The sequence below is a fragment of the Musca domestica genome, unplaced genomic scaffold (assembly GCF_030504385.1).
Source record: "Musca domestica strain aabys unplaced genomic scaffold, Musca_domestica.polishedcontigs.V.1.1 13, whole genome shotgun sequence".
Lineage (NCBI taxonomy): Eukaryota > Metazoa > Arthropoda > Insecta > Diptera > Muscidae > Musca > Musca domestica.
Window position 1 is genome coordinate 14,064,885 of NW_026712172.1, and position 27,035 is coordinate 14,091,919.

Here is a 27,035-nt window from a genome sequence, read left to right on the forward strand (position 1 = left end):
TGGCGGACGGACAGGCCTAAATCGTCTTAGAATTTTACGGGTCTAAAATGATTATTTCGATGAGTTACATACGGAAAGACGAACTTAACTTACCCTGCATACTATGTATGGTGGAGGGTATAAAAATTGTATATTTTCTAGATTCTTGCAGATTTTCGAATATATTGCCACAAAACTATATTTTCTTTCAAAAACTGCCCATAGTTTCCATTGAAAATTACAAAAACAGCGTAATTTGTTCCAATATTTCGTTTGCATGAATTCTAAAAACAAACGTGTTTTATTGTTGTTGTTGCTGTTGTTATTTTTGGGTATTCTGACAGTTTGTTCATTATTTATATGCAGTGTCGTGATGTTGTTGTTGTTTTTCATTCTAAGTTTGCTGTTTGCGTTTTGCCTCTCTGTCAGTGCCACCGTCAGCACCATTCGACAAGCTTGACAAATGCATCTAATCTTGATCAATGCCAGGTGCGTTTAATGCACTGTGTGGCTGGCAACCCTGAACTCGCGTTGCCAAGTCAACAGCGTATTGTTGCACAAAGAAATGCAAATCGTCGTCGTCGTTGTCGTCGTCAGCAACCCAGAAAATACTGAAACGGCAGCTAAGACCTGGGCAGCAAACTTCAAATCATTTTTCATGAAAATTATAGGTTTTCAAAATTATGAAACGAAGGCCGAAACCGGAGCTTTGATATGAAACGCCTTTTGGCAATAGGGTGGGATATTGGTTGGCATGAGGGAGTTTTTTGTTTTGTGTATATTTTCCGAAAAACTAGTAGCAAACCTTAATACTAAAACAAGAAGTTTTAAAATCAATGATGACCTTTTAACCTGGCTTCACTTCATTCGAATGGAAGCAAAATAAATTTGAATAAATTTTTTTTTTTTGATTATAAATCCATGGGCTTTTTATGCCTTCAAAATGTAAGGTCATCTGTTGCCATACCACGTGGATTCATTTTTTGATTGAAAACCAATTTGGATTCCTTATCGAAAATGGAATGCATTATATTTTCTGCATTGGAGCACGTTTTCAAAAGAAGCCAAAAATAAAGATACACACACATCCCCTTAGGAACGCAACGGCATTTTTCTTCGAAAACTTTAATAAATTTGTCAGTTTTATGGCCTTAATGACCCAAAAGAGACACACATCTGCCATTGATTTAGGTCCTCAAGGAATTTTCATTTGGCTGATGATAGTGGTTTGGTGTCTGGTAAACTTTGAGCAATGCTATATTTCTCTATAATTGAAAAGAAAAAAAAAAACCGAAAATTATCGAATTGTATTTTTACTAAAGTTTTCAAAATAAAAAATCGATATAATTTTTATACCCTCCACCTTGGAAAGGAGGGTATATTAACTTTGTCATTCCGTTTGTAAAATCCTTAAATATTCGTCTTAGACCCCATAAAGTATATATATTCATAATCAGCATAAAATTCAAAGTCGGTTTAACGATTTCCGTCTGTCTGTCTGTCTGTCTGTCCGTCTGTCTATCTGTCCGTCTGTCTGTCTGTTGAAATCACGATACAGCCCACATTATTTGACGTAGAGCGCCAAAATTTAGCAGAGCTATTTGCGTTGTGTCTAGGATGGTTGGTATTGAAAATGAGATATATCGGTCCTCGTTCTGGTATAGTCCCCATACAACGGTACCTCCCGATATTCGGTATTTGGATGATTTATGCCACATTTTTTCACGGATTTGTCTGGAAATTGGTATTTGTAGGTCATAACGGGTCCTAGTTCGTGTGGCGAAACATTGTAATTATAGGTCCACGTTTTGGTGTAGCCCCCATATAACGGTACCTCCCGATATTCAGCATTTTAATGGTTTTTGCCACATTTCTTCTAATGTTTCTTTTACCCTGAGGTGGAGGGTATTAAAAGTTTGGCCCGGCCGAACTTAATGTTTTTTTACTTGTTTTTGTATAGAAAATCATGTTATCAGTACTATTTTTCTAAGCTTATTTATATATTTTCTATGTTGTTATAGGAAAAGGTTTGTATCGATAGCATTCTCCATAGACAAGCAATTTCCCTTAAAAAATGTTCTAATCGATGAGATTTTTGATTTTAAATACTGCAGTAGAACACATTGTTATCGGTAGTATTTTCTTTAGAAAATATTGTTATCCATAATATGTAATATAATATAAATACTGCTATCGATAAAGGATTTTTATCGATAGTATTTTCCATGGAAAATATTGCTACCAATAATATTTCTTATGAATAATATCGTTATCGATAATATTTTCTATGGAAAATATTGTCATCGATAATACTATTTTTAGATAATATTGTCATCGATAACACTTTCCTTAAAAACTATTTTCATACATAATATCTATAGAAAACTGTACTATTGATAATATTTTCTATAGATGATATTTTTATCGATTAAAGTTTCTAAAGAAAAATTGTTATCGATATTTTTTTTGTAGATAATAATATCATAATTTTTAAAGGAAATATTGTTATCGATCATATTTTTTATAGAAAATCTTGTTATCGGTCATATTTTCTATAGAAAATATTATTATCCATTTTCTATAGATTATATTTTTTATCGATTAAAGTTTCTAAAAAATTGTTATCGATATTTTTTTGTAGAAAATAATATCATATTTTTTAAAGAAAATATTGTTATCGATCATATTTTCTATAGAAAATATTATTATCCATCCTATTTTCAATAGAAAATATTGTTATCGATCATACTTTTTAAAGAAAATATTGTTATCGAACACATTTTCTATAGAAAATATTTTTATCGAACACATTTTCTATAGGAAATATTGTTATCGAACACATTTTCTATAGAAAATATTGTTATCGATCATATTTTTTTAATCAAATATTGTTATCGATAATATTTTCTATTGAAAAAATTGGTATTGGTAACATTTTCTACTGAAAATATCGTGATCTAAAATATTGAAAATATTTTCTATTAAAAATATTGTTATCGATAATATTATCAATATTTATAAAAGGGGAAAATGTTTGTTTGTTTGTTTGTAATTTATGGACTCGAAAACAGCTGCACAGATTTTCCTGAAAATATCCAGGCATATATCGCCTGAAATAACATAAATTTTGGAAATTGCACTTGGAATTGGAGACATAGTATAAGAATCGGAGGTACCTTCCAAAAATTTAGATTTTGTATGAACATATCTATTGATCGACACAGTCTCCAACTTTGAAACGAGTGACGGGAGTTGATCAGAAAATACATTTGTTAAATTATATGGAAATCGGTTCAGATTTGGATATAGCGCCCATATGCAAAGTGAGATGAAAAAACTGCAACCAACTTCAGACTGCTGTCATTTCTAAGCCACTCGCCTGACAGCTGTTAAAATTATTCCTGTGACAGATTATTAGATTGTTTACAAGCGTACAAAAGCATTTAGGTGAGAATATTCCAGAAAAAAAATATTCGTGATGGAATTCAAGCGTGATAGTGCGACTTCTTTTAATTTGGCTGGAAAACCACAAGTGGCTATCGCTAGAGCTCTCCAGCATTTAAATGTGAATAAATCTTTTGTGTCTCGTACCATCGTTTTCGTTACCGGGATACTGGTAGCGTAGCCCGACGTCAAGGAAGTGGACGGAAGAAAACAGCAACTCCAGCAAAAATGGTTCGAAAGAAGCGACTTGATCGAAACCCGCGTCGCAGTGACCGAAAAATGGCTCGTGAGCTAAACATATCGCAGTATTCCATTCGGCAAATATTGAAAAATGAGTTCGGGGTATAGCCATTAAAATTCCAAAAAGTGCAAGAACTTACACCGCAAAAGAAAGAAAATAAACTCAAAAGAGCTAAAGAGTTGCTTCGCTTGGCCGAAAGGGGTGAACTGACGAATTTGGTTTTCTCCGATGAGAAAACATTCGTTGTCCAGCAACGACAGTTTTTAAACAAACAATATGATCGTGTCTACTTGCCAAAGAGGTCAGTTGAAAATGGGCACCTTCGGTTAGCCACCAGAACTCAAGCGCCGGCAATGGTGATGGTGGTGTGGGCCGCCATAACAGCCGATGGTCGTTCTCCGCTCGTTTTAATCGACCGTGGTATCAGAATAAATGTCGGATATTATCGCGAAAATATTCTGGAGGGTGTATTAAAGCCTTGGGCATGCAAACATTTTGGCCGCAGGCCTTGAACATTCCAGCAGGCCTCAGTACATTCCAAAATCGCACTCAGCACGCACCACCCAAGAATGGTTACAAAATCAGGTTCCTCGCTTCATTTCCAGCGCACAATGGCCACCAAATTCTCCGGATACAAATCCGTTGGACTATTGTGTCTGAAGTATTTTGGAAAGCAAGGTTGGCATAAAAAAATACCAAATTGTCGATCACCTTAAGCAAGCGTATCGCCGGGAATGTGCCAAAATACCGCAGAGCAACATTCGGGCGGTGTGTGACGGTTTCATTGGCCGTTTAAAGGCCATAATTCGATCCAGTGAGCAATTCGAACAAATCTAAACTTATTCTAAAATTTGAATCTACTTCCGACATGTTTTGTTTTCATTCAATAAAATTAAAAAAATGTAAAAATTATGACGTTTGACTTTGTTGCAGCTTTTTATCTCACCCTGTATATATACTGGATCAGCGTCTGTCTGTCTGTTGTAATCACGCTATCTTTCGAACGAATTAAGATAGAAGGCTAAATTTTTGCACACATGCATAGTTTACCAGTAGGCAGGTTAGAGTTCGTGAATGGGTCATGTCGGACCACCTTTTCGTATATCCCCACATAACGGTACCTCCCGATATTCGGTATTTTCATGATTCTAGCGACATTATTTACCGGAATTATTTCAAATTTGGTATTTGAAGTTCGTAATGGATACTACAGCCTATGACAAAAATATGTGTATGCAGGTCCACGTCTTCGTATAGCCCCCATATAACGGTATCTCCCGATATTCGGTATATTCATGATTTCAGCGACATTTTTGACCGGAATGGTTTTAAATTTTGTATTGGAAGATCTTAATGGTTACTACGACCTATGGAAAAAAATTTCGTATGAAGGTCGAGGTCTTCGTATATCCCCTATATACCTCCCGATATTCGGTATTTTGATGATTTTAGCGACATTATTCACCGGAATCGTTTCAAATTTGGTACTTGAAGTTCGTAATGGATACTACAGCCTTAGACAGAAAATTTTCTGTGTCGGTTCACGTCCTCGTATAGCTCCCATATAATGGTACCTCCCCATATTCGGTATTTTGATGATTTTAGCGACATTATTCACCGGAATCGTCTCAAACTTCGGATTGGGAGATCATAATGGTTGGTACAGCCTATGACAAAAATTTTTTTATGCAGGTCGACGTCTTCTTATAGCCCGCATATAACGGTACCTCACGATACTCGGTATTTACATGATTTTAGCGACAGTATTTACCGGAATTGTTTCAAATTTGGTATTTGAAGTTCGTATTGGATAGTACAGCTTATGACAGAAAATTGTCTGTGCAGGTCCACGTCTTCGTATAGCCCCCATATAACGGTAGCTCCCGATATTCGGAATTTTGATGATTTTGGCGACATTATTCACCGGAATTTTTTCAAATTTGGTATTTGAATGTCGTAATGGATACTAAATCCTATGACAGAAAATTGTCTCTGCAGGTTCACGTCTCCGCATAGCCCCCATATAACGGTACCTCCCTGTATTCGGTATTTTGATGATTTTAGCGACAGTATTTACCGGAATTGTTTCAAATTTGGTATTTGAAGTTCGTATTGGATAGTACAGCTTATGACAGAAAATTGTCTGTGCAGGTCCACGTCTTCGTATAGCCCCCATATAACGTAGCTCCCGATATTCGGTATTTTCATGATTTTAATGACATTATTCACCGGAATTGTTTTAAATTTGGCGTTTGAAGTTCTTAATGAATGCTACAGCCTATGACAGAAAATTATCTGTGCAGGTCCACGTCTTCGTTTAGCTCCAATATAAGGGTACCTCCCCATATTCGGCATTTTGTTGATTTTAGCGGCATTATTCACCGGAATTGTTTCAAATTTGGTATTTGAAGTTCGTAATGAATGCTACAGCCTATGACAAAAATTTTTGTATGCAGGTCGACGTCTTCGTATGACCTCCATATAACGATACCTCAGCGATATTCGGTATTTTGATGATTTTAGCGACATTATTTAGCGAAATTGTTTCTAATTTCTTATTTGAGGTTCGTATTGGATACTACAGCCTAAGACTGAAAATTGTCTGTGCAGTTCCACGTTTTGGCATAGCTCCAATATAAGGGTACCTCCCCATATTCGGTATTTTGATGATTTTGGCTACATTATTCGCTGAAGTTTTTTTTTCAAAGTTGCGTATTTGAATATTGTAATGGCCTATGACAAAAGTTCCCTATGCAGGTCCACGTCGTCCTATATACCCTAACATAACGGCTAAATTTGGTATTTTTAAGATTTTAACAGATTTTTTTTAATGGTTTTTATTTTTTTGAAAATGCCAAATTAGTTCCAGATGGTGCAGGGTATTCAAAAATCGGCCCGGCCGAACTTACAGGCTTTTTACTTGTTTTCATTAGAGATGTTGTATGTTAAACAAATATTACTTCCATCCGAATCCCTTCTCTTACCTCAAGGTCTAGTTATTATTAATTTCTTTTTATCTAATCTTATGTTGCAGTTTATTAAAACTGAAAAAAATTACAAGAATCGAAAAAAATCTTGTGTTGTTACAATTTATTTTATAATTACAGTAGTCAATAAACGATATTTATCAGATCGTTGGTCCATTTGCTGTTAGCAACTATAATTATTTAATAAAACATTTTTTTATTTCAATTTAACCTTGAATTATTGTTAATCATACGTCCCGACAGATTTCAGAATATTTCACAGAGCGGGCAAAAACAACAACAACAACATTGCCTGTAATTTATTCAACCTTTAGCAGCTGCGCAGCTAAACTTCAGCTGTTTCAGAGAATTGGCGTTCTGAAATGTCATTTAAATAAAGCCTAGGTTTACAACAGTTTACGAACACGGCTCTAAACATCCGCCTTTTTTTATGGTCTGCACCAAGTTCTAAACCATAAAGTTTACGACCAATGTGTCTGTGTGTGTGTGTGTGCGATCGTCTAAGCCAAGCCAATAGTACAAGTGTTGAAAAGAATGACTAGAATAGAATTGGCAAGAACTCAAACCAACCAACACCACCACCAACAACAACAACAACGACGACAATGACGGCAACAACTTTTTTTTCACGGCGTTCGCAACTTAAGTTCAATGTTAATGTTAAAGTATTAACATAAAATACCGTTAATTGCATTTCGCAAAGCCAAAGCGTAAATGGTATTTTCTTACGTAGAACAGTAGCCACTTTTGCCATGCCATGTCTCCGACCCACCCCCCGTTGCCTGCTTTTGCTTCTCGAAGGTGCGCAGTGCGCAGTCTCGGCCATCGTCACTTGGGTTCTAATGAGAAAGAATTCTTGGTCAAAGCTAGACTTCAGAGAGTGTGTTTTGTTGTTGTTGCTATTGTGTTTTTTTATTTGTTGTTTTTTTTTTTTTTTTGTTTTTTAGTTGCAATTCCATAACCCGTCTGGGTATGCAGTGGTGGTCACGTTGCCACTTGACTGGAATGTAGCAAAAACCTAAAGCAGAGACGAAATAATTACAAATCTCAAAACAACAGCTATTGGGGGTGGTAGTGTGAAATAAGAATTGGTCTCTTAGAGACTAGTCGTGGATTTTTTAAAGAATTTTTTAGAGACCCTAGTCGCTGATTTTAAGTATTTTTTTAGGGGAGATTCCTTTCAGGCATTCATGGTTGTTTATAGATTTTTTTTTTAGAATTTCGAGGGTCTTGGTTATTTTAGGAGCATTTTTAAAGAAATTTACAGAGGCTTTTATCGGAGAGAAATTTTTTTCCAAAAGAATGGGTTTTCAGAAAGAATTAAGGGAGAATTCTTTAAGGAGAACTTAACGAAATATGAATTTGAAAAAAGATTAAATTGAAATAAAATAAAATAAAAAATAAAATAAAGCAATTAAAAAAAAAAAAATAAGTTTAGTCGGATCGAAATTTTAATACCCTCCACCTTTGGGTAAAAAACATGTTTATATAAAAGTATTTGAATTCTAACGTGGTTCAATTTAAACTACAAATACCAATAAGACCGTTTGAATAATGCTGTTAAACTTTTCAAGAAACCATAAAGTGAGTGAAGCCGATATTGGGGGGCCGTACCAAAACGGGAACCTCTATAGACAATTTTATACTTCAAAGATTGTCATCTACCAAATCTTCTTAAAATTTGAAACAATTTTGTGGTTAAATGTGACTAGGATTATAAAAAAAACCGAATATCGGTGGATATCGTTATATGTGCGCCTATATTTTCAATGTTCTACCGCCGGATCTAGAACATAATAAGAACTAAAAATTCCAAATTTTATACAAATCCGTGGAGAAATGTGACAAAAAACCATCAAAATACTGAATATCGGGAGATGGATCTATACATACTATGTTCCGTCACAAGAGACAGAACGCATAACCAACTACAAACACCAAATTTTTGAGACAAATCCGTGAAAAAATTTGGCTAAAATCATCAAAATACCGAATATCGGGAGGTACTGTTATATGGGGGGCTATACCAAATCATGGACCCATATATGCAATGTTTCGTCACCGGAGCTGGAACCCATTATGACCTACAAATACCAATTTTCAGACAAATCCGTGAAACAAGTGTGGCATAAATCATCAAAATACTGAATATCGGGAGGTACCGTTATATGGGGACTATACCAGAACGTGGACCGATATATCTCATTTTCAATACCAACCATCCTAGACACAATACAAATTGCTCTGCCAAATTTTGTCGCTCTACGTTAAATAATGTGGGCTGTATCGTGATTTCAACAGACAGACGGATAGACAGACAGACATCGTTAAATCGACTAAGAATTTTATGCTGATTATGAATATATATACTTTATGGGGTCTACGACGAATATTTAAGGATGATACAAACGGAATGACAAAGTTAATATACCCTCCTTTCCAAGGTGGAGGGTATAATAAAAAATTGATTATTTGTGGATATTATTTCAAAGAAATCTTGGATGATTTTTTCTAAGTAATATTTGTTTTCAAAAGAATTTATTTCAGAGAATTAGGGTCTTTTGAAAAAAAAAAAATAAATCCAGGTACTTGGATGTGGAGTTTTAATGAAAATTTGGCAGACTCATGGATTTAAGAATAATTCAGAGACTTTTTTAAATATTTTTCCAGGAAATTGTCGAGTTTCAAAGGAAAGCGACTCTTAGATCGATAATCGTTTTTTGTTAATAATTTCTGAAGATTTCAATATCCGTAATTGCAGATTTTGTTAATGAATTCTTTAAAAACTCTTAGATCCGTAGTTGAAGATTTTTTAAGGTTTTTTCAAGACTCTTAGAGCAATAGTCGTAGATATTTGAAAAAAAAAACATGTAAAAAAGTTGTAAGTTCGGCCGGACTGAACTTTGAATACCCTCCACCATCTGGAACGAATTTGGCAATTTTCAAAAAAAAAAAAAAAAAGAATCCTTAAAAAATTCTGTTAAAGTCTTAAAAATACCAAATGTAGCCGTTATATTAAGGTCTATACAACGACTTGGACCTGCATAGGTAACTTTTGCCATAAGCCATTACAATATTTAAATGCGAAACCTCAAAGAAAAAAATCGGTGAATAATGTAGCTAAATGATCAAAATACCGAATATAGGAAGGCTACACCAAAACGTGGACCTGCACAAACAATTTTCTGTCATAGGCTGCCATTACCTGTCATAGGCTGCCATTAAATACCACATTTGAAATAATTCTGGTCAATAATGTCGGTGCTGTTATATGGGGGATATACGAAAACGTGGACCTTTACCCGAAATTTTTTGCCATAGGTTGTAGTACCCACTAAGACCTTCCAATACGAAATTTAAAACGATTCCGGTGAATAATGTTGCTGAAATCATCAAAATACCGACTATCGGAAAGTACCGTCATATGGAAGCTATACGAAGACGTGGACCTTTACCCGAAATTTTTTGCCATAGGTTGTAGTACCCAATAAGATCTTGCAATACGAAATTCAAAAACGAAATTTGGAAAAATAATGTTGCTGAAATCATGAAAATACCGAATATATGGGTATACCGTTATATGGGGGCTATACGAAGACGTGGACCTACATAGCCCATTTTCAATACCAAAAGTCCTGCAAACATAATATACATTTGAGTTAAATTTAATCAACCTACTACATTTCGTTCGGAAGCTAGAGTGATTTCCAGAATTTATTTATAGAATTTTATTTATTTATAGAATTTTATGCTGATAAAGTATATATATATATATATATATATATATATATATATATATATATATATATATATATATATATATATATATATATATATATATATACTTTGTGGGGTCTGAAATGTATATTTCGAGGTGTTACAAACGGAATTACAAACTTAATACAGGGTTAGATGAAAAAACTGCAACCAACTTCAGACTGCTGTCATTTCTAAGCCACTCGTCCGACATCTGTTAAAATTATTCCAGTGACAGCTCAATATATTGTTTACAAGCGTACAAAAACATTTTGGTGAGAATTCCGCAGAAAAAAAGTTATTCGTGATGGAATTCAAGGGTGATAGTGTAATTTCTTTATATATGGCTCGAAACCCACAAGTGGCTATCGTTAGAGCACTCCAGCATTTAAATGTGAATTAATCTTCTGTGTCTCGTACCATCGCACATGATACTAGTAGCGTAACCCACGTCGCAGTGGCTGGAACATAGCTCGTGAGCTGAGCATATCGCAATATTCCATTCGGCAAATATTGAAAAATAAACTCAGGGTAAAGCCATAGAAATTTCAAAAAGTGCAAGAACTTACACCGCAGCAGAAAGAAAATAGACTCAAAAGAGCTAAAGAGTTGCTTGGCCGAAAGTGGTGAACTGCCTAATTTGGTTTTCTCCGATGAGAAAACATTCGTTGTCCAGCAGTTTGCAAACAAACAAAATGATCGTGTTTACTTGCCGAAGAGGTCAGCTGAAAATATGCAGCTTCGGTTGGCCACCAGAACTCAAACGCCGGCCATGGTGATGGTTTGGACCGCCATAACAGTCGATGGTCGCTCTCCGCTCGTATTAATCGACAAAATCTTAAACCCTATGGAGGGAGGTACCAGGAGGAATGGTTCGATCTCTGCCGCCTTTTTAACAGATCCTGCGTTGATATAAAATAAGTCTGAATGGAATCGGATGTTAATTTCGATATGGATCATGATGAAAATGATTATCCTTTGTGGGGGAGATACCAGAAGGATTGGACCGATATGTTCCATCTTAACATCAGATCTTGAGTTTATAAAAATATTGGGAGGTGTCTTACATAACATTTTATAAGAGTTGTAATTATTGAAAATATTTACTCTTTTTGGAGGAGGCACTTCAAGGAGTGGATCGATATTATCCATTTTTGCACCTGACCTAGATCTGACGCAAATATTGGTAGTTGCAAAGATGGAGAAAATCAGATTATTGCTTCTTTTTCTGTGCAGAAATTATATTTTTTTTTTTTTTGGTTTTGAAAAGGTACCAGAATATCCAGATATTGCCCATTTCCGAACTCGATCTAAGTTTGAGAAAATGTTCCAATCATTTCCCGCATGCCCTGCGTATGCTGTATCTGCACATCCTATCTTGTACAGATGAGCTTTTAGGCCCAGATGTCCCGAAAGGATGCCTGTTACCTCACTAATATCCTTCTTACTTAGTAAAAAAGGTTCTTCGTTTTTATCTCATTGGTGTCGCTCATAGAACTTTTTGTGGTTTTCCCTATGCCCTCATTGTTCCATAGGGACATGTGGACGTTTTTTGCCCATGTCTTTAACACTAGACGTGGCGCATTGAGCGGCACTGGATTGTACAAAAAAAAGTATCAGAAAAATAACCCTTTCCGAGGGGTGTCCTAGCTCCAGCCCTCTGCCTACGTCTCTGCCATTAGAAGTAACGAAATTTGTGGAATACTATGACTTCAAAGTGACCTGCAATCATTTCAATCTAATAATACGTATCAAAAAATAGGTTACAATATGAAACTTATATCAAATTCCCGGCAACCACATAATCCGTCATAAGACTTTCTTCAAAATACTATTTCAAAAAAAATCGAGTTCTCTGCAAGGCTGTCAATGTAGACACATTAATCACCTCCGAAATGTTCTACTTTTTGGCTTCTGCAGGCCATTACTTTCAATGCCACTCAAGATGAAGTCCATGGCAAGGCAGACATTCCCTGTTGTTGTACTAGATTTTTTTTATAGATTTTTATTTTAAATTCTTATCACCAGAAAAGTAAACAAACTATTGAAAAAAAAACTATGTTCCAGTTTTTAATTTTGTTGTTGTTGTTGTTGTTTTTTTTTTTTTTTTTTTTGTAAAAAAAAAACAAAACACGCACCAATTTTATCCCTGGATTCTAATCAAGTTGAAGGTTTATTTTTGTTAACCATTCCCGCTGTCCGTGTGCTTTCTGTGCGTTATAAATTGTTGTAGACGTTGGTGATGGTTGTTGTTTTTCCTCTCCAAATCTCAAACATGACAAAACAACAACAAAATAATTGATAATATTTCGTAATTTGTGTTTTGCCTTTTGCTTTCTTCGTTTTTTTTTTGTTTCTTGGGCAGCCAACATAAAAGTGAATATTTAAGTGATATTTTTAAGGAGGAAAGTGGGAGGGGACTTCGGTGGGGTGCGGTGGGGGATACTCTCCTCCAAACATACATTGAAACAACAAACCATCCTCTAAAACTTTACAATCTTATCACCTACCAAAAAACTTTTTGGGTGGTGATAGAACTTTCTTCTCTCGCCCTTTCTCCACTCCCTACTCCCTGCCCATTGCATGTCTCCACATTTCTTGTGTGTGTGTTTTTTTCGGTTGCTCCCCTTCGAAGAAAGCACGATCGCAACGATCACAATTCTATCCATCTGTCTACCGACCCTCCCGCCTCATCCCCTCCACTTCCCGGTTGCCTTGCCTTGCCTTTATTATTCTAACACCAGCCAAAAATAAACAACAAACAAAATATTAAAAATAGAACAACAACAAAGATAGCAACGAAAACTAGGTCAAACTTTTTTTTATTTATATATATGTGTGTATAATGTTTTTTTTATTATTTCTAATTTTTTGTTTAAACATTTCGTTTTTTCTACGTATAACTGTATAATGAATGATAAAGCATTCTAATGGGCAATGTATAACCCAGCGAACATTTTAAAAGAGATTTTTCGGTATTATGGGTGTAATAGAGATTTTTTAAATGGAAGATGTTCAATGCAGGATAGTTTGCAGATAAAACCGATGTTATAATTCCTGAAGTACTTTATTTGGTCGCAATGAAAATATCTTCAGTTTTCGGAACAGCACTATTTGTACTTTTTTTTTTGAATTTTCAAAAACGGTACTATTTTTGGTGCCATATGCAGGTCGCATTTATTATCCGATTGAGATGAAAGTTTAGAAACAATATTTACTTGGCCCAAGGACGAACCCTATTGAAATTGGTGAGAATCGGATCAAATTTAAATATAGCTCCCATATATATCTTCAACCGATTTCGGGTTAATTGTGCACCAAATGACCAATATCAGTCCAAATGACCTGAATTTTGGCACATCCGACCGAATTCAGTCTAGAAGCAAGTACATCAAATTTGGTGAAAATCACATTCGTAATATGCATTCGACAACAATGATATTTGGTACCAGACATTTTATAGAGCTCGGAAATAGCTTTGCCCAATTTTATCGATGTTAGTCCGACTTCAGGTTTGTTGTGCAACTAATGGGTAATATCATCCGATAATGGAGTAAATTTCGGGACGTACGTTTCCATTTGCTAGAACTCGGCTCCGAAATATTTTTATACCCTCCACCATAGTATGGAGGGTATATTAAGTTTGTCATTCCGTTTGTAACACCACGAAATATACATTTTAGACCCCACAAAGTACATATATATATATATATATATATATATATATATATATATATATATATATATATATATATATATATATATATATATATATATATATATATATATATATATATATATTCTTGATCAGCATAAAATTCTATGTCGATTTAGCGATGTCCGCTCTTCTGTCTGTCTGTCTGTGGAAATCACTCTAGCTTCGGAACGAAATGAAGTAGGTTGATAAAATTTCACTCAAATGTGTATTATACCTGCAGAACTTTTGGTATTGAAAATGGACCATGTCGGTCCACGTTTTGGTATAACCCCCATATAACGGTACCTCCCTATATTCGGTATTTTGATGATTTTCGCGACATTATTTGCCGGAATTGTTTAAAATTTGGTATTTGAAGTTTGTAAGGGGTACTAGAACCTATGACAAAAATTTTTGTATGCAGGTCCAAGTCTTCGTATAAAGCCTATATAACTGTACCTCCCGATATTCAGTATTGTGAATATTGTAGCGATTTTATTCACCGGAAATGTTTCAAATTTTGTATTTGAAGTTCGTAGTGGATACTACAGCCTATGACAGAAAAGTGTCTGTGCAGGTACACGTTTTCATATGGCCCCCTTTTAACGGTACCTACCCATATTCGGCATTTTGATGATTTTAGCGACATTATTCACCGGAATTATTTCAACTTTGGCATTTGAAGTTCGTAATCGTAAATACAGCCTATGACAGAAAATTGTCTGTGCAGCTCCACGTCTTCGTATAGCCCCCATATAAATGTACCTCCCGATATTCGGTATTTTGATGATTTTAGCGACATTATTCACTGGAATTGTTTCAAATTTGGTATTTGAAGTTCGTCATGGATACTACAGCCTAAGACCGAAAATTGTCTGTGTCGGTCCACGTCTTCGTATAGCCCCCATATAACGGTACCTCCCTATATTCGGTATTTTGATGATTTTCGCGACATTATTCAACGGAATTGTTTCAAATTTGGTATTTGAAGTTCATAATGGGCAGTACAGCCTAAGACTAAAAATTGTCTGTAAAGGTTCACGTATTCGTAAAGCCCCCATATAACGGTACCTACCGATATTTTGTATTTTTAAGATTTTAGCGACATTATTCAACGGAATTGTTTCAAATTTGGTATTTGAAGTTCGTAATGAATACTACAGCCTAAGACAGAAAATTGTCTGTTCAGCTCCACGTATCGTATAACCCCATATAACGACTCCTCCCGATATTCGGTATTTTGATGATTTTAGCGACATTATTCACCGGAATTGTTGCAAATTTGGTATTTGAAGTTCGTAATGGATATTACAGCATATGACAGAAAATTGTCTGTGGAGATCAACGTCTTCGTATAGAACCCACACAAAGGTACCTCCCAATATTCGGTATTTTAATGATTTTAGCGACATTATCCACCAGAATTGTTTTAAATTTGGTATTTGAAGTTCGTAATGGGTACTATAGCTTATGACAGAAAATTGTCTATGCAGGTCCAGGTCTTCGTATAGCCCGCACATAATGGTACCTCCCTTCTTTTCGGTATTTTGGTGATTTAAACGACATTATTCACCGGAATTGTTTCAAATTTATTATTTGAAGTTCGTAATGGATACTACAGCCTAAGACAGAAAATTGTCTGTGGAGGTCCACGTCTTCGTATAGCCCCCATATAACGGTACCCCCCGATATTCGGTATTTTGATGATTTTAGCGACATTATTCACCGGAACTGTTTCAAATTTGGTATTTGAAGTTCGTAATGGATACTACAGCCTATGACAAAAAATTGTCTGTGCAGGTCCACGTCTTCGTATAGACCCAATATAACGGTACTTCCCGATATTCGGTATTTTTTATGATTTTAACGACATTATTCGCCGGAATAGCTTCAAATTTGGTATTTGAAGTTCGTAATGGGTACTATAGCTTATGACAGAAAATTGTCTTTGCAGGTCCAGGTCTTCGTATAGCCCGCACATAATGGTACCTCCCTTCTTTTCGGTATTTTGGTGATTTAAGCGACATTATTCACCGGAATTGTTTCAAATTTGGTATTTGAAGTTCGTACTAAATACTGCAGCCTAAGAATTGTCTGTGCCGGTCCATGTTTTCGTATAGCCCCCCTATAACGTTACCTCCGATATTCGGTATTTTGATGGTTTTAGCGACATTATTCAACGGAATTGTTTCAAATTTGTTATTTGAAGTTTGTAATGGGTACTAGAGCCTACGACAGAAAATTGTCTGTGCAGGTTCACGTCTTCGTATAGCCCCGACATAACGGTACCTCCCGATATTCGGTGTTTTGATGTATTTAGCTTCAGTCTAGAAGCAAATGCATTAGATTTGGAGAAAATCAGATATAGCTATAGCTCACATGATTTGGGGTTAAAAGACCCTCATATGCGTAATATGCACCCCAGAACAATGATCTTTGGTACCAGATATCAAATACCACTCAGAAATAAAGGCCTAAAATTTTGTCAATATCGGTATACAGATTTGGTTATCTGATACCAGTTTTATTGTGCATTTGCTGCACGAATATCAGCCCAAATGAACTGAATCCAAGCAATTCCGACTGAATTCATCCTAGAAACAAGTACTTCCAATTTGCTGAAAATCGGTTCAAATACAGCTATGGTTCTCATATATACAGGGTGAGATAAATACTGCAACAAAGTTAAAAGCCATAATTTTTACATTTTTTTAAAATTTTATTGAATGAAAGGAAAAAATGTCGGAAATAGCAGCAATTTTAAAATAAGTTTAGATTTGTTCGAATTAGTCATCTTTGGCACGAAATATGACCTTCAAACGGCCAATGAAACCCTCACAAGCCGCCCGAATATTGCTCTGCGGTATTTTGGGCCCATTCCCGGCAAAGCGCTTGCTTGAGGTGATCGACACTATGGTATTTTTTAGTGCCAACCTTGCTTTTCAAAATACTCCAGACACAATAGTCCAACGGATTGGTATCCGGAGATTTTGGTGGCCATTGTGCGATGGAAGCGATGAAGCGAGAAACCTCATTTTGTAATCATTCATGGGTCGCGCGTGTTGAGTGCGATGATGCTGAGTCCAGATGGAATGTCCAAGGTGCTGCGGTCAAAATGTTTGCGTGCCCAAGACTTCTATACACCCTCCAGAATATTTTGGCGACACTATTCGGAATTTATTCTAATGCCACGATCGATTAATACGAGCGGAGAACGACCATCGGCTGTTATGGCGGCCAACACCATCACCATGGCCGGCAGTTGTGTTCTGGTGGCCAACCGAAGGTGATCGTTTTCGGCTGCCCTTTTGGCAAGTAAACACGATCATCATTCATTATGTTTGTTTAAAAACTGCTGGACAACGAATGTTTTCTCATCGGAGAAAACCAAATTCGGCAGTTCACCACTTTCGGCCAACCGAAAGTTTAGCTCTTTTGAGTCTATTTTATTTCTATTGCAGTGTAAGTTCTTGCACTTTTTGGAATTTCAATGGCTTTACCCCGAGCTCATTTTTCAATATTTGCCGAATGGAATATTGCGATATGGTCAGCTCATGAGCCGTCTGAAGTCGGTTGCAGTTTCTATACCCTCCACCTTGGAAAGGAGGGTATATTAACTTTGTCATTCCGTTTGTAACATCCTTAAATATTCGTCTTAGACCCCATAAAGTATATATATTCATAATCAGCATAATATTCTAAGTCGATTTAACGATGTCCGTCTGCCTGTCTGTCCGTCTCTCTGTCCGTCTGTCTGTTGAAATCACGATACAGCCCACATTATTTGACGTAGAGCGCCAAAATTTAGTCTAGGATGGTTGGTATTGAAAATGAGATATATCGGTCCACGTTCTGGTATAGTCCCCATATAACAGTACCTCCCGATATTCGGTATTTTGATGATTTATGCCACATTTTTTCACGGATTTGTCTGGAAATTGGTATTTGTGGGTCATAATGGTTTCCAGCTCCGGTGGCGAAACATTGAATGTATGGGTCCATAATTTGATATATCCCCCATATAACAGTACCTCCCGATATTCGGTATTTTGATGGTTTTTGCCACATTTTTTCACTGATTTGTCTACAAATTGGTATTTGTGGGTCATAATGGATCCTAGTTCTTGTAGCGAAACATTGTAATTATAGGTCCACGTTTTGGTATAGCCCCCATATAACGGTACCTCCCGATATTCGGTAATTTGATGATTTTTGTGTTTGTTTCTTTTACCCTAAAGTGGAGGGTATTAAAAGTTTGGCCCGGCCGAACTTAATGTTTTTTTACTTGTTTTTTTTTTTTTTTATCTTGTTTTTTTTATCGTACAGTTTGATGTGTCGCGGACCAATATTTCGAGGTGTTACATAATTGTTGGCACAATCAAACCCCAATGTATAGTGTTGTAGGGTATAGAAAAACAAATAACAATGTTTGTTGGACCATTCATTGTAATTTCATTTATTATTTTTGGATATTTTTGATGTCTTCTCAGAAATTACTGTGACTCTTGGTTGTTGTTTCACATGCTGCATATCGCCAACATACATATTTACATACATACGCACATATGTTTGCTGTTCAATACCCGTTTTGTTATATGTTTTTAATTGTCTTTTTTTAGTTGGAAACCCAAACAATTTGATTATATTTATTTTAATTTGATCATATATTTACAATATATTGGGAATGTGAAGTAGATCATACCAACCATGAATCAGATACAAATAATATTGCTATATAGCGCATGATATTACTCCGATAGGGATTATATTAAAAAATATTTATAGGAGCCATAGATATACCGGACCGGGTTTCGCCAGTTTCAGGTAAAATTCGCTAGAATATGAAAAAATCTATTCAATTTTGGGCTGATGATACATGCATATTTGGTGAGCATTAACCCTAAAATCGGATGAAAAGATATATCGAAGCTATATAAAAATCTGAACTGATCTCGAGCAGTATCTGATGCTCGGTCTCATTGTTGTGCAGTGCATTTAACACATGTGAGGGACTTTAACACCAAATCGGTTGATACATATATATGGGAGTTAAAGCTATATATGAACCGATTTTCACAAAAATTTGAAGCACTTGCTTTTAGGCTGCCTTTCGTCAGAAGTGCCATACTTCAGTCCATTCGGGCTGATATTACCCATTTGGTAAACCAAAACCCTGAAATCGGATAAAGATATATATATATGGAAACTATATCTCAATTGGATTCAATCTCGATAAAATGTAACAGAAGTATTTTTGAGCTCCATAAGTTATCTTGTACCAAGTATCATTATTGTGGAATGCATATTACGCATGTGAGGGACTTTATCACCAAGTTGGATAAAACATAGCTATATCCGAACTGATTTCCACCAAATTTTAAGTACTTGTCGGAATTGCCAAAAATCAGGTCATTTGAATTGATATTGGCCATTTGGAGCACAATCAACCCGAAATCGGTTGAAGATATATATGGGAGCTATATCTAAATTTGAATCGATTCTCACCAGTTTCATCAGGGTTCGTCCTTGGGCCAAACAAATATTGTTTGTAGAATTTCATCTCAATCTGATAATAAGTGCGGCCTGCATTTGGTTCACAAAATTCCATCACAGACGGACGGATGGACAGACGGACTGATATGCATTAATCGACTCAGAAAGTTATTCTTTAAAGATCCTCAAAAATAAAAAAGTATGGGTATATCTCGCTTTTCGTCTGTGGAAATCACTCTACCTTCCGAACGAAATAAAGTAGGTTGATAAAATTTTACTCAAATGTATATTATGTCTGCAGGACTTTTGGTATTGAAAATTGGCCATGTAGGTCCTCTTTTTGGTATAGCACCCATATAATGGTACCTCAATATTTTCGGCATTTTGGTATTTGAAGTTTGTAATGGATACTACAGCCTATGACAGAGAATTGTCTGTGCAAGTCTACGTCTTCGTATGGCCCCCATATAACTTCACTGGAATTGTTTCAAATTTGGTATTTCAAGTTTGTAGTGGTTGTGTGTAATAATGCCTATGACAGAAGATTGTCTGTGCAGCTCCACGTGTTCTTATAGCCCCATATAACGTTACCTCCCTTTATTTTGGTGATCTTAGCGACATTATTCACCGGAATTGTTTCAAATTTGGTATTTGAAGTTCGTAATGGTTACTACAGCCTACGACAGAAAATTGTCTGTGCAAGGTCACGTCTTCGTATAGCCCCCATATAACGGATTCTCCCAATATTTGGTATTTTGATGATCTTAGCTATATTATTCACACGAATTGTTTCAAATTTTGTATTTGAAGATCCTAATAGGTACTTCAGCCTGTGACAAAAAATTATTTATGTAGGCCCAGGTCTTCGTACAGCCCCCATATAACAAGACCTCCATATATTACGTATTTTGCTGGTTATAGCGATATTATTTATCGGAATTGTTTCATATTTCGTATTTGAATTTTCTAATGGGCACTACAGTCTATGACAGAAAATTGTCTATGCAGGGTCAAGTTCTCGTATAGCCCCCATATATCAGTAACTCCCAATACTCGGTATTTTGATGATTTTAATATCATTATTCATCGGAATTGTTTCAAATTTCATATTTGAAGTTCGTAATGGATGCTACAGCCTGTGACAGAAAATTGTCCATTCAGGTCCAGGTCTTCGTATAGATCCGATATAACGCTATATGCCTATATACGGGATTTTGATGATTTTAGATACATTACTCACCGTTTTTTTTTTTCAAGTTTGAATTTGAATATGAAAAGCGATGCCTATGTAGGTCGTATTGACCCCAATATAGCGGCTATATTCGGAATTTTTAAGATTTTAACGGAATTTTTAACGGATTTTATTTTTTGAAAATTTCCAAATTGTTCCAAATGGTGGCGGACATTCAAAGTTCGGCCCGCCGAGTAAGTTCTTTTTAACATGTTTCTTTTTTGGGTCTATCATTTTAGCATGACGTCAAAGACAAAAAAATTATCACATTTCACTATAAGGCACCATTGAAAATAAATCTCTAATACTATTATATGTATTCTTACTACGATTTTAGGTTTATTAAATCGATTCAGAATTGGACATTCCTCCCATACATTAATTGCCTTTGAAACCAAATTATAGCTGCTCCAAGGCCAAATGTTGATAGGTCGTATGATCTACTTCAAATAAATTCTTTTGTTGCGGGAGCTCTACTAAATATGCATGGTGTTGTATGGTATCATATAGTCGGCTCCGCACGACTTTTGACTTTTCCTAACTTGTTTTTTTATTTTGCTTTCCTCAAAGCCCACCCTTTTCCAGGATTAATTCGGTTGTTTGAGATTTGTACAGGGTTCCTATATAATCTCTCTATTTCCCCTTGTCACATTTTTTCTATCCATTGTTTTGTTTTTCTTTCTTTTTCCATATCCAAGGAAGTCTGATACTTCAATTTATGGCAATAAACCATTGATTTTTATGGAAACACTTTGTCATCAAGTCAGCATAATCGATTAGTTATTTTATTTTGATTTGTTAAATGTTTTTCTGGTATTGTTTTTGCCACTTTGTTGTGTTTGTTTTTTTTTTTTTTTTTTGCTTTGTTCAGTTAATAAAGGTTTAAAGTCATGGTCAATTCTAATGGCATTAAAACAACTCCAACTATAGAATCAGGCGAGCGAGTAATGTCTCAATACCACAAAAAAAAAAAACAAACGCCACCAACACCACCACCATTAACAGCAACGACGTCGACGACGGCTGCGACAGCCAACATGACCATAAACGCTGATCATGTCAGCACAATCGGTAGTTCTGTATTTTGTTTTGTTTACATTTTTGTTTTTGTTGTGTTAAACTTCTTGGTTTTGCTCACAAAAACATTGAACTTTTTGGTCTTGCATTCTATTCTTTGTTTGCAATTATTTTGTTTTTTTTTTCTTTTTTTGTTGTTGTTGCATTACATTGCATTTACGCCTGCGCAACCAGTTTGTAAGAACAGTTGCAGTATTGAAAGCTTTTCGTGGGAATCGAAAGAAAAACAAAAGCCAGAGCTTTGTTCTGTGGAGAAATCCAAGTGAATAAAAATGGAGTCATATTGGTATAATAGTTAGAGGGATAATAATAAATTTGTTTTTAGATTTTTTCGAACTATTTTTTATTTTTTTTTACTTACATCGGCATAAAATTCTTTTAGTTGGTTTTATTTTTTCTGAAAATAAAAAAATATATAAAAATTATATAAAATTACTAAAATATATATAAATTTGTATCTAAGGAAATTTTTGCAAAAAAAATTACAACAACTCTAATATGTTTTTAAAATAACCCTCATTTAATGGTATGTCTGAAAAAATATAAAAAAAAACAAGTAAAAAAGCAGTTAAGTACGGCCGGGCCGAATTTTGAATACCCTCCACCATTTGGAGGGAACCAGAAAAATTTCAAAAAAAAAGAAGTAAAAAAGCAGCTAATTTCGGTCGGACCGAACTTTGAACACCCTCCACCATTTAGAACAAATTTGGAAGTTTTGCCAAAAAATTCTGCTAACATCTTAAAAATACCGAATATTGCCGTTATATTAGGGTCTCTACGACGCGTACCTACATAGGCATTGTTTGTCACAAACCATTACCATATTCAAATTCGAAACTTGAAATAAGCGGTGAATAATGTAGCTAAAATCATCAAAATACCGTACATAGAGAGGTACCGTTATATCGAAGCTATACGAAGACCTGGACCTGCATAGACAATTTTCTGTCACAGGCTATAGCTTCCATTACCAACTTCAAATACGACATCTAAAACTATTTCGGTGAGTATTGTACATAAATCGTCAAAATACCGAATATAGGGAGGTACTGTTATATCGGAGCTATATGAAGACCTGGACCTGTATAAACATTTTTCTGTCACAGGCTGTAATTTCCATTACGAACTCTATTTGAAACTACTACGGTGAATAATGATGCTAAAATCATCAAAATACCGAATATTAGGAAGAACAGTTATATGAGGGTTATTCGAAGACGTGGACCTGCACAGACAATTTTATGTCATAGGCTATAGTATCCATTACGAACTTCAAATACCAAAATTGAAACAATTCTGGTAAATAATGTCGCTAAAATCATCAAAATACCGAATATAGGGAGGTACCGTTATATGGGGGCTATGCGAAGACGTGGACCTGCACAGTCAATTTTCTGTCTCAGGCTATAGTATCCATTTCGAACTTCAAGTGCCAAATTTGAAATAATTCCGGTGAATAATGTCGCTAAAATCAAAAACCGTTATATGGGGGCTATATGAAAACGTGGACCTACTGGGCACTTGTGAAATCACAACTATCACTCTTAAATTCCATCACGAATAACGTTTTTTCTGGAAAATTCTCACCAAAATGATTTTGTCCGCTTGTAAACAATATGGTGAGCTGTCACTGGAATAATTTTAACAGCTGTCGGATGAGAGTCATCTTACCCTGTATATGGAAGCTATAGCTATGTCTGAACCGATTTCGATCAAATTTGACATACTTATTTTCAGGCTCAATTTGGTTGTATATGCAAAATTCCATATTAAACCTTTGGTGCACAATAAAAGGCAAATCGGTTGAAGATATATATCGACTCAGAATGTGATTCTATGCAGATCATCAAAAGGAACTATGGGTCTATCTCGTTTTCTATTGCCTGTTACAAACAAATGCGCAAAGATATAATACCCTTACCCCCTTGTGGTGTAGGTTATAATGAAGTGATATACCTCGGTCCACTGTATCTGCTACACATCATTATAACTCATATAAACTGACGGAATCCGATTTGTTATATTCGTTACCCACAGCCGTAATATGCACTCCGTAACAACAATATTTGAGAAAATATATCAAATACAACTCAGAAACACATTTGCTAACTTTTATCGAGATCGGTTCAGATTTGGATATAGCTCCCATATATACATTTTATCGTGCACCAAACGTCTAATATTTTTTCCAAATAGGATGGAATTTGGCACTTACGACCGAATTGAGTCTAGAAACTAGTATGTCAAATTTGAAGATCGATTCAGATATAGCTCCCATATATATCGTTCATCCGATTTGTTATATTTGTTACCCACAGCCCTAATACAAATATCGTTGTTACGGAGTGCATAACAACGATAGTCAGGGAAATATATCAAATACAGCTCAGAAATATCTTTGTCAAATTTTATTGAAATCGGTTCCGATTTGGATATAGCTCCCATATATATCTTTATCCGATTTCAAATTAATTGTGCACCAAATGGGCAACACAAGTCCGAATTTAAAAGATACAAATGCTTCGGCATATTTAGTCCTTTGAACTTTAAATTATATTTATATTCATAGCATGTATGATTTAATTCTCCCATAAAAACTTTTAATTGTTACGCGAAGTTCTACTAAATTAGCAAAGTGGTGTAGGGTATCATAAAGTCGGCCCCACCCGACTTTAAGATTTTCTTTACTGATTTTTAGCTTCTTATATGGGATTTTCTATTGGGCATTCATAGCTTGAAACTCTTGTGGGGGAGTATTACAAATATTATATCATCTGTAGACCTTTTAGCCAAGGGACCTCTCATAGCCAAACTCTAAATTAACCATGGTTGGTCAAAATAATCCATGTCTTTCTGTATGTCTCCGACATTAAAATAACAAGAATGAAATGCCTCAAAATCCTATTACTAAAATCCTTTTTATGCAATTACAGCCTTTCGGGTTCTGCCATCCGGAAACAATAAAATGACTTTCACCTCACAATGTAATTTTTAGGGATTATCTTGGTTGAGTTCATCACCATTTTTTTCGTTTTTTTTTTTTTTTTTTTTTGGTTGTGTGGAGGGGCCAAAAATAAAATTCAAGCCATTTACTGAGAGGATTAACGAGGCACATACATACATACATACATATGCTGTCTTATATACATAAGTAGTTATGTAAAAAGCGAGCGATAGCCTGTGTATGTTGAGTTATGTATTTATAATGGCTTGAACTTGCACTTGCCAAAAAATTCTACACCAAAAACAAGAAGTACAAAAACAACAATGACAACAAATAATTTAGCAACAGCTATGGAAATGGCTAGCGAATTGCAACAACAACCAACAAAATAACAAAAATTTTTTTCTGCAAATGAGCTGTGCAGCAAAATAGAGCGAATCGCAAAATTTCTCTCACAACCCATCAACGAGAGTGAGAGTTTAGTACTGGCGCCTAACAGGTACTGACCTAAGCCAACGAGAAATGGATTGAACCCCGCGAATGCATTGGCAATATATGGCCAGGGTGGTGATGTCATGACCACCCCATTCTATTGCAAAAATTTCACTAGAGAGAGAGAGAGAGTACAAAGAGAGGGAGAGAGAGAGCGCGCGCGAGAACGTGACCATTCTGCAATTGGGCTAAAGACATTAAACGTTACCAAGGCAACGTGGCCCCATGAAGTTCAATAGCCTCATGCAATGCACTGCAAGTGAAACCAAGGACGTACGCCTGGTATCAAGAATACTAGGCAAGGCACACACACACACACACACCAACACCTAGGAAGACTTATGGCCATAGTTATATGCCAGTGTGTGTGTGTGTGTATATCTGTTTGTGTGTGCGTGTGACATTTTAACTGTTTATGGCATTATCCTCATGACCATTGTTGTTTTTGCTATTCTTGCCAATATTACGTGGTAGCATTTCAGCCAAAGAAAAACATTGGTAGGGGTCGTTCTGGGCATGGCACATTCATTCACTCTTTGTTATTCTGACATTTCTTCTCCATCCCCTACTTGAGGCTCCCATCACCCATGCAACCACCCCAACTGATTTGTGGCAAAACTGGGTCAGTAATGGAAAATCTATTTATATGCAACGTATAGCAGAATGTATGTGTGTGTGTGTCCGTGTGTCTGTGTATGCATTTTTGGCGTCAGTGTTTCCATGGATGGTGGAAGGCGAATGGTGCGGACGACAACGACGACGACGACGATGATGATGACGACTTTTGGGGTAATGTTTTTCCTCAACATTTATTGGCTGCCACGTTTTGTTGCATTTCATGGCGGCACATTGCCCCCAAATATGTTTCAATGCTATACACAAACACACGCACACACACTCACGTCGAGAGAGATACCTACAAACATATATAGATATTTCTGTGTATAAATACATATTTGCAAATATGAAATGCAGTTGCCAGAGAATATGGCCAGCTGACATTAGTCTTGATGTTTTTTTTTTTTTTTCAAATGTTCCAGAAAAGTCGAAAAATTCATTGAATTTTATTAGCGGCTAAGGAGAAGTATTAGCTAAGGAGGTTAGGTTATAAATAGACACATGATAAAATTTCAAGTTAGGAAAATATTAAAACCGAAAAAGCTCACAAATATTAAAATTTTTCGGATCCAAAGGAGCTTAAATCTGGCTTAGAAAAAAATTTATAACCTACACCACAAAGTGGTCAGGGTATTATATCTTCGTGCATTTGTTTGTAACATGAAGAAGTAAGCGAGATAGACCCATAGTTACTTTAAAGGATCTTCATAGCATCACTTTCCGAGTCGATTTATGCATGTCAGCCCGTCTGTCCGTCCATCAGTCCTTCCGTCCATGTATTTTTGCGAACAAAATGCAGGTCGCATTTATTATCCGATTGAGATTAAATTTTCCAAAAAATATTTGTTTGACCCAAGGACGAACTGTATTAAAATTCACCAATTTCGGTTCAAATTTCGATGCAGCTCCCATATATATCTTCAACCGATTTCGGGTTAATTGTGCATCAATATCAGTCCCAATGAACTGAATTTTGGCGCATCTGACGGTATTTAGTCTAGAAACAAGTACTTCAAATTTGGTGAAAATCGGTTCAGATATAGCTATAGCTCCCATATATATGTTTCATCCGATTT

At 35.7% G+C, this 27,035-nt stretch overlaps 1 protein-coding gene across 1 annotated transcript in view; it reads right to left on the bottom strand.

Moving 5' to 3' along the window:
• Positions 1-448: 448 nt before the first annotated feature.
• The window catches only part of LOC131800885 (uncharacterized), a 303,657-nt gene continuing 277,070 nt past the window's right edge, over positions 449-27,035 (bottom strand). Inside the window, exon 5 of the mRNA XM_059118741.1 lies at positions 449-621. Within this exon, the coding sequence (XP_058974724.1) occupies positions 449-621 (173 nt within the window). The remainder of the gene's footprint in view (positions 622-27,035) is intronic.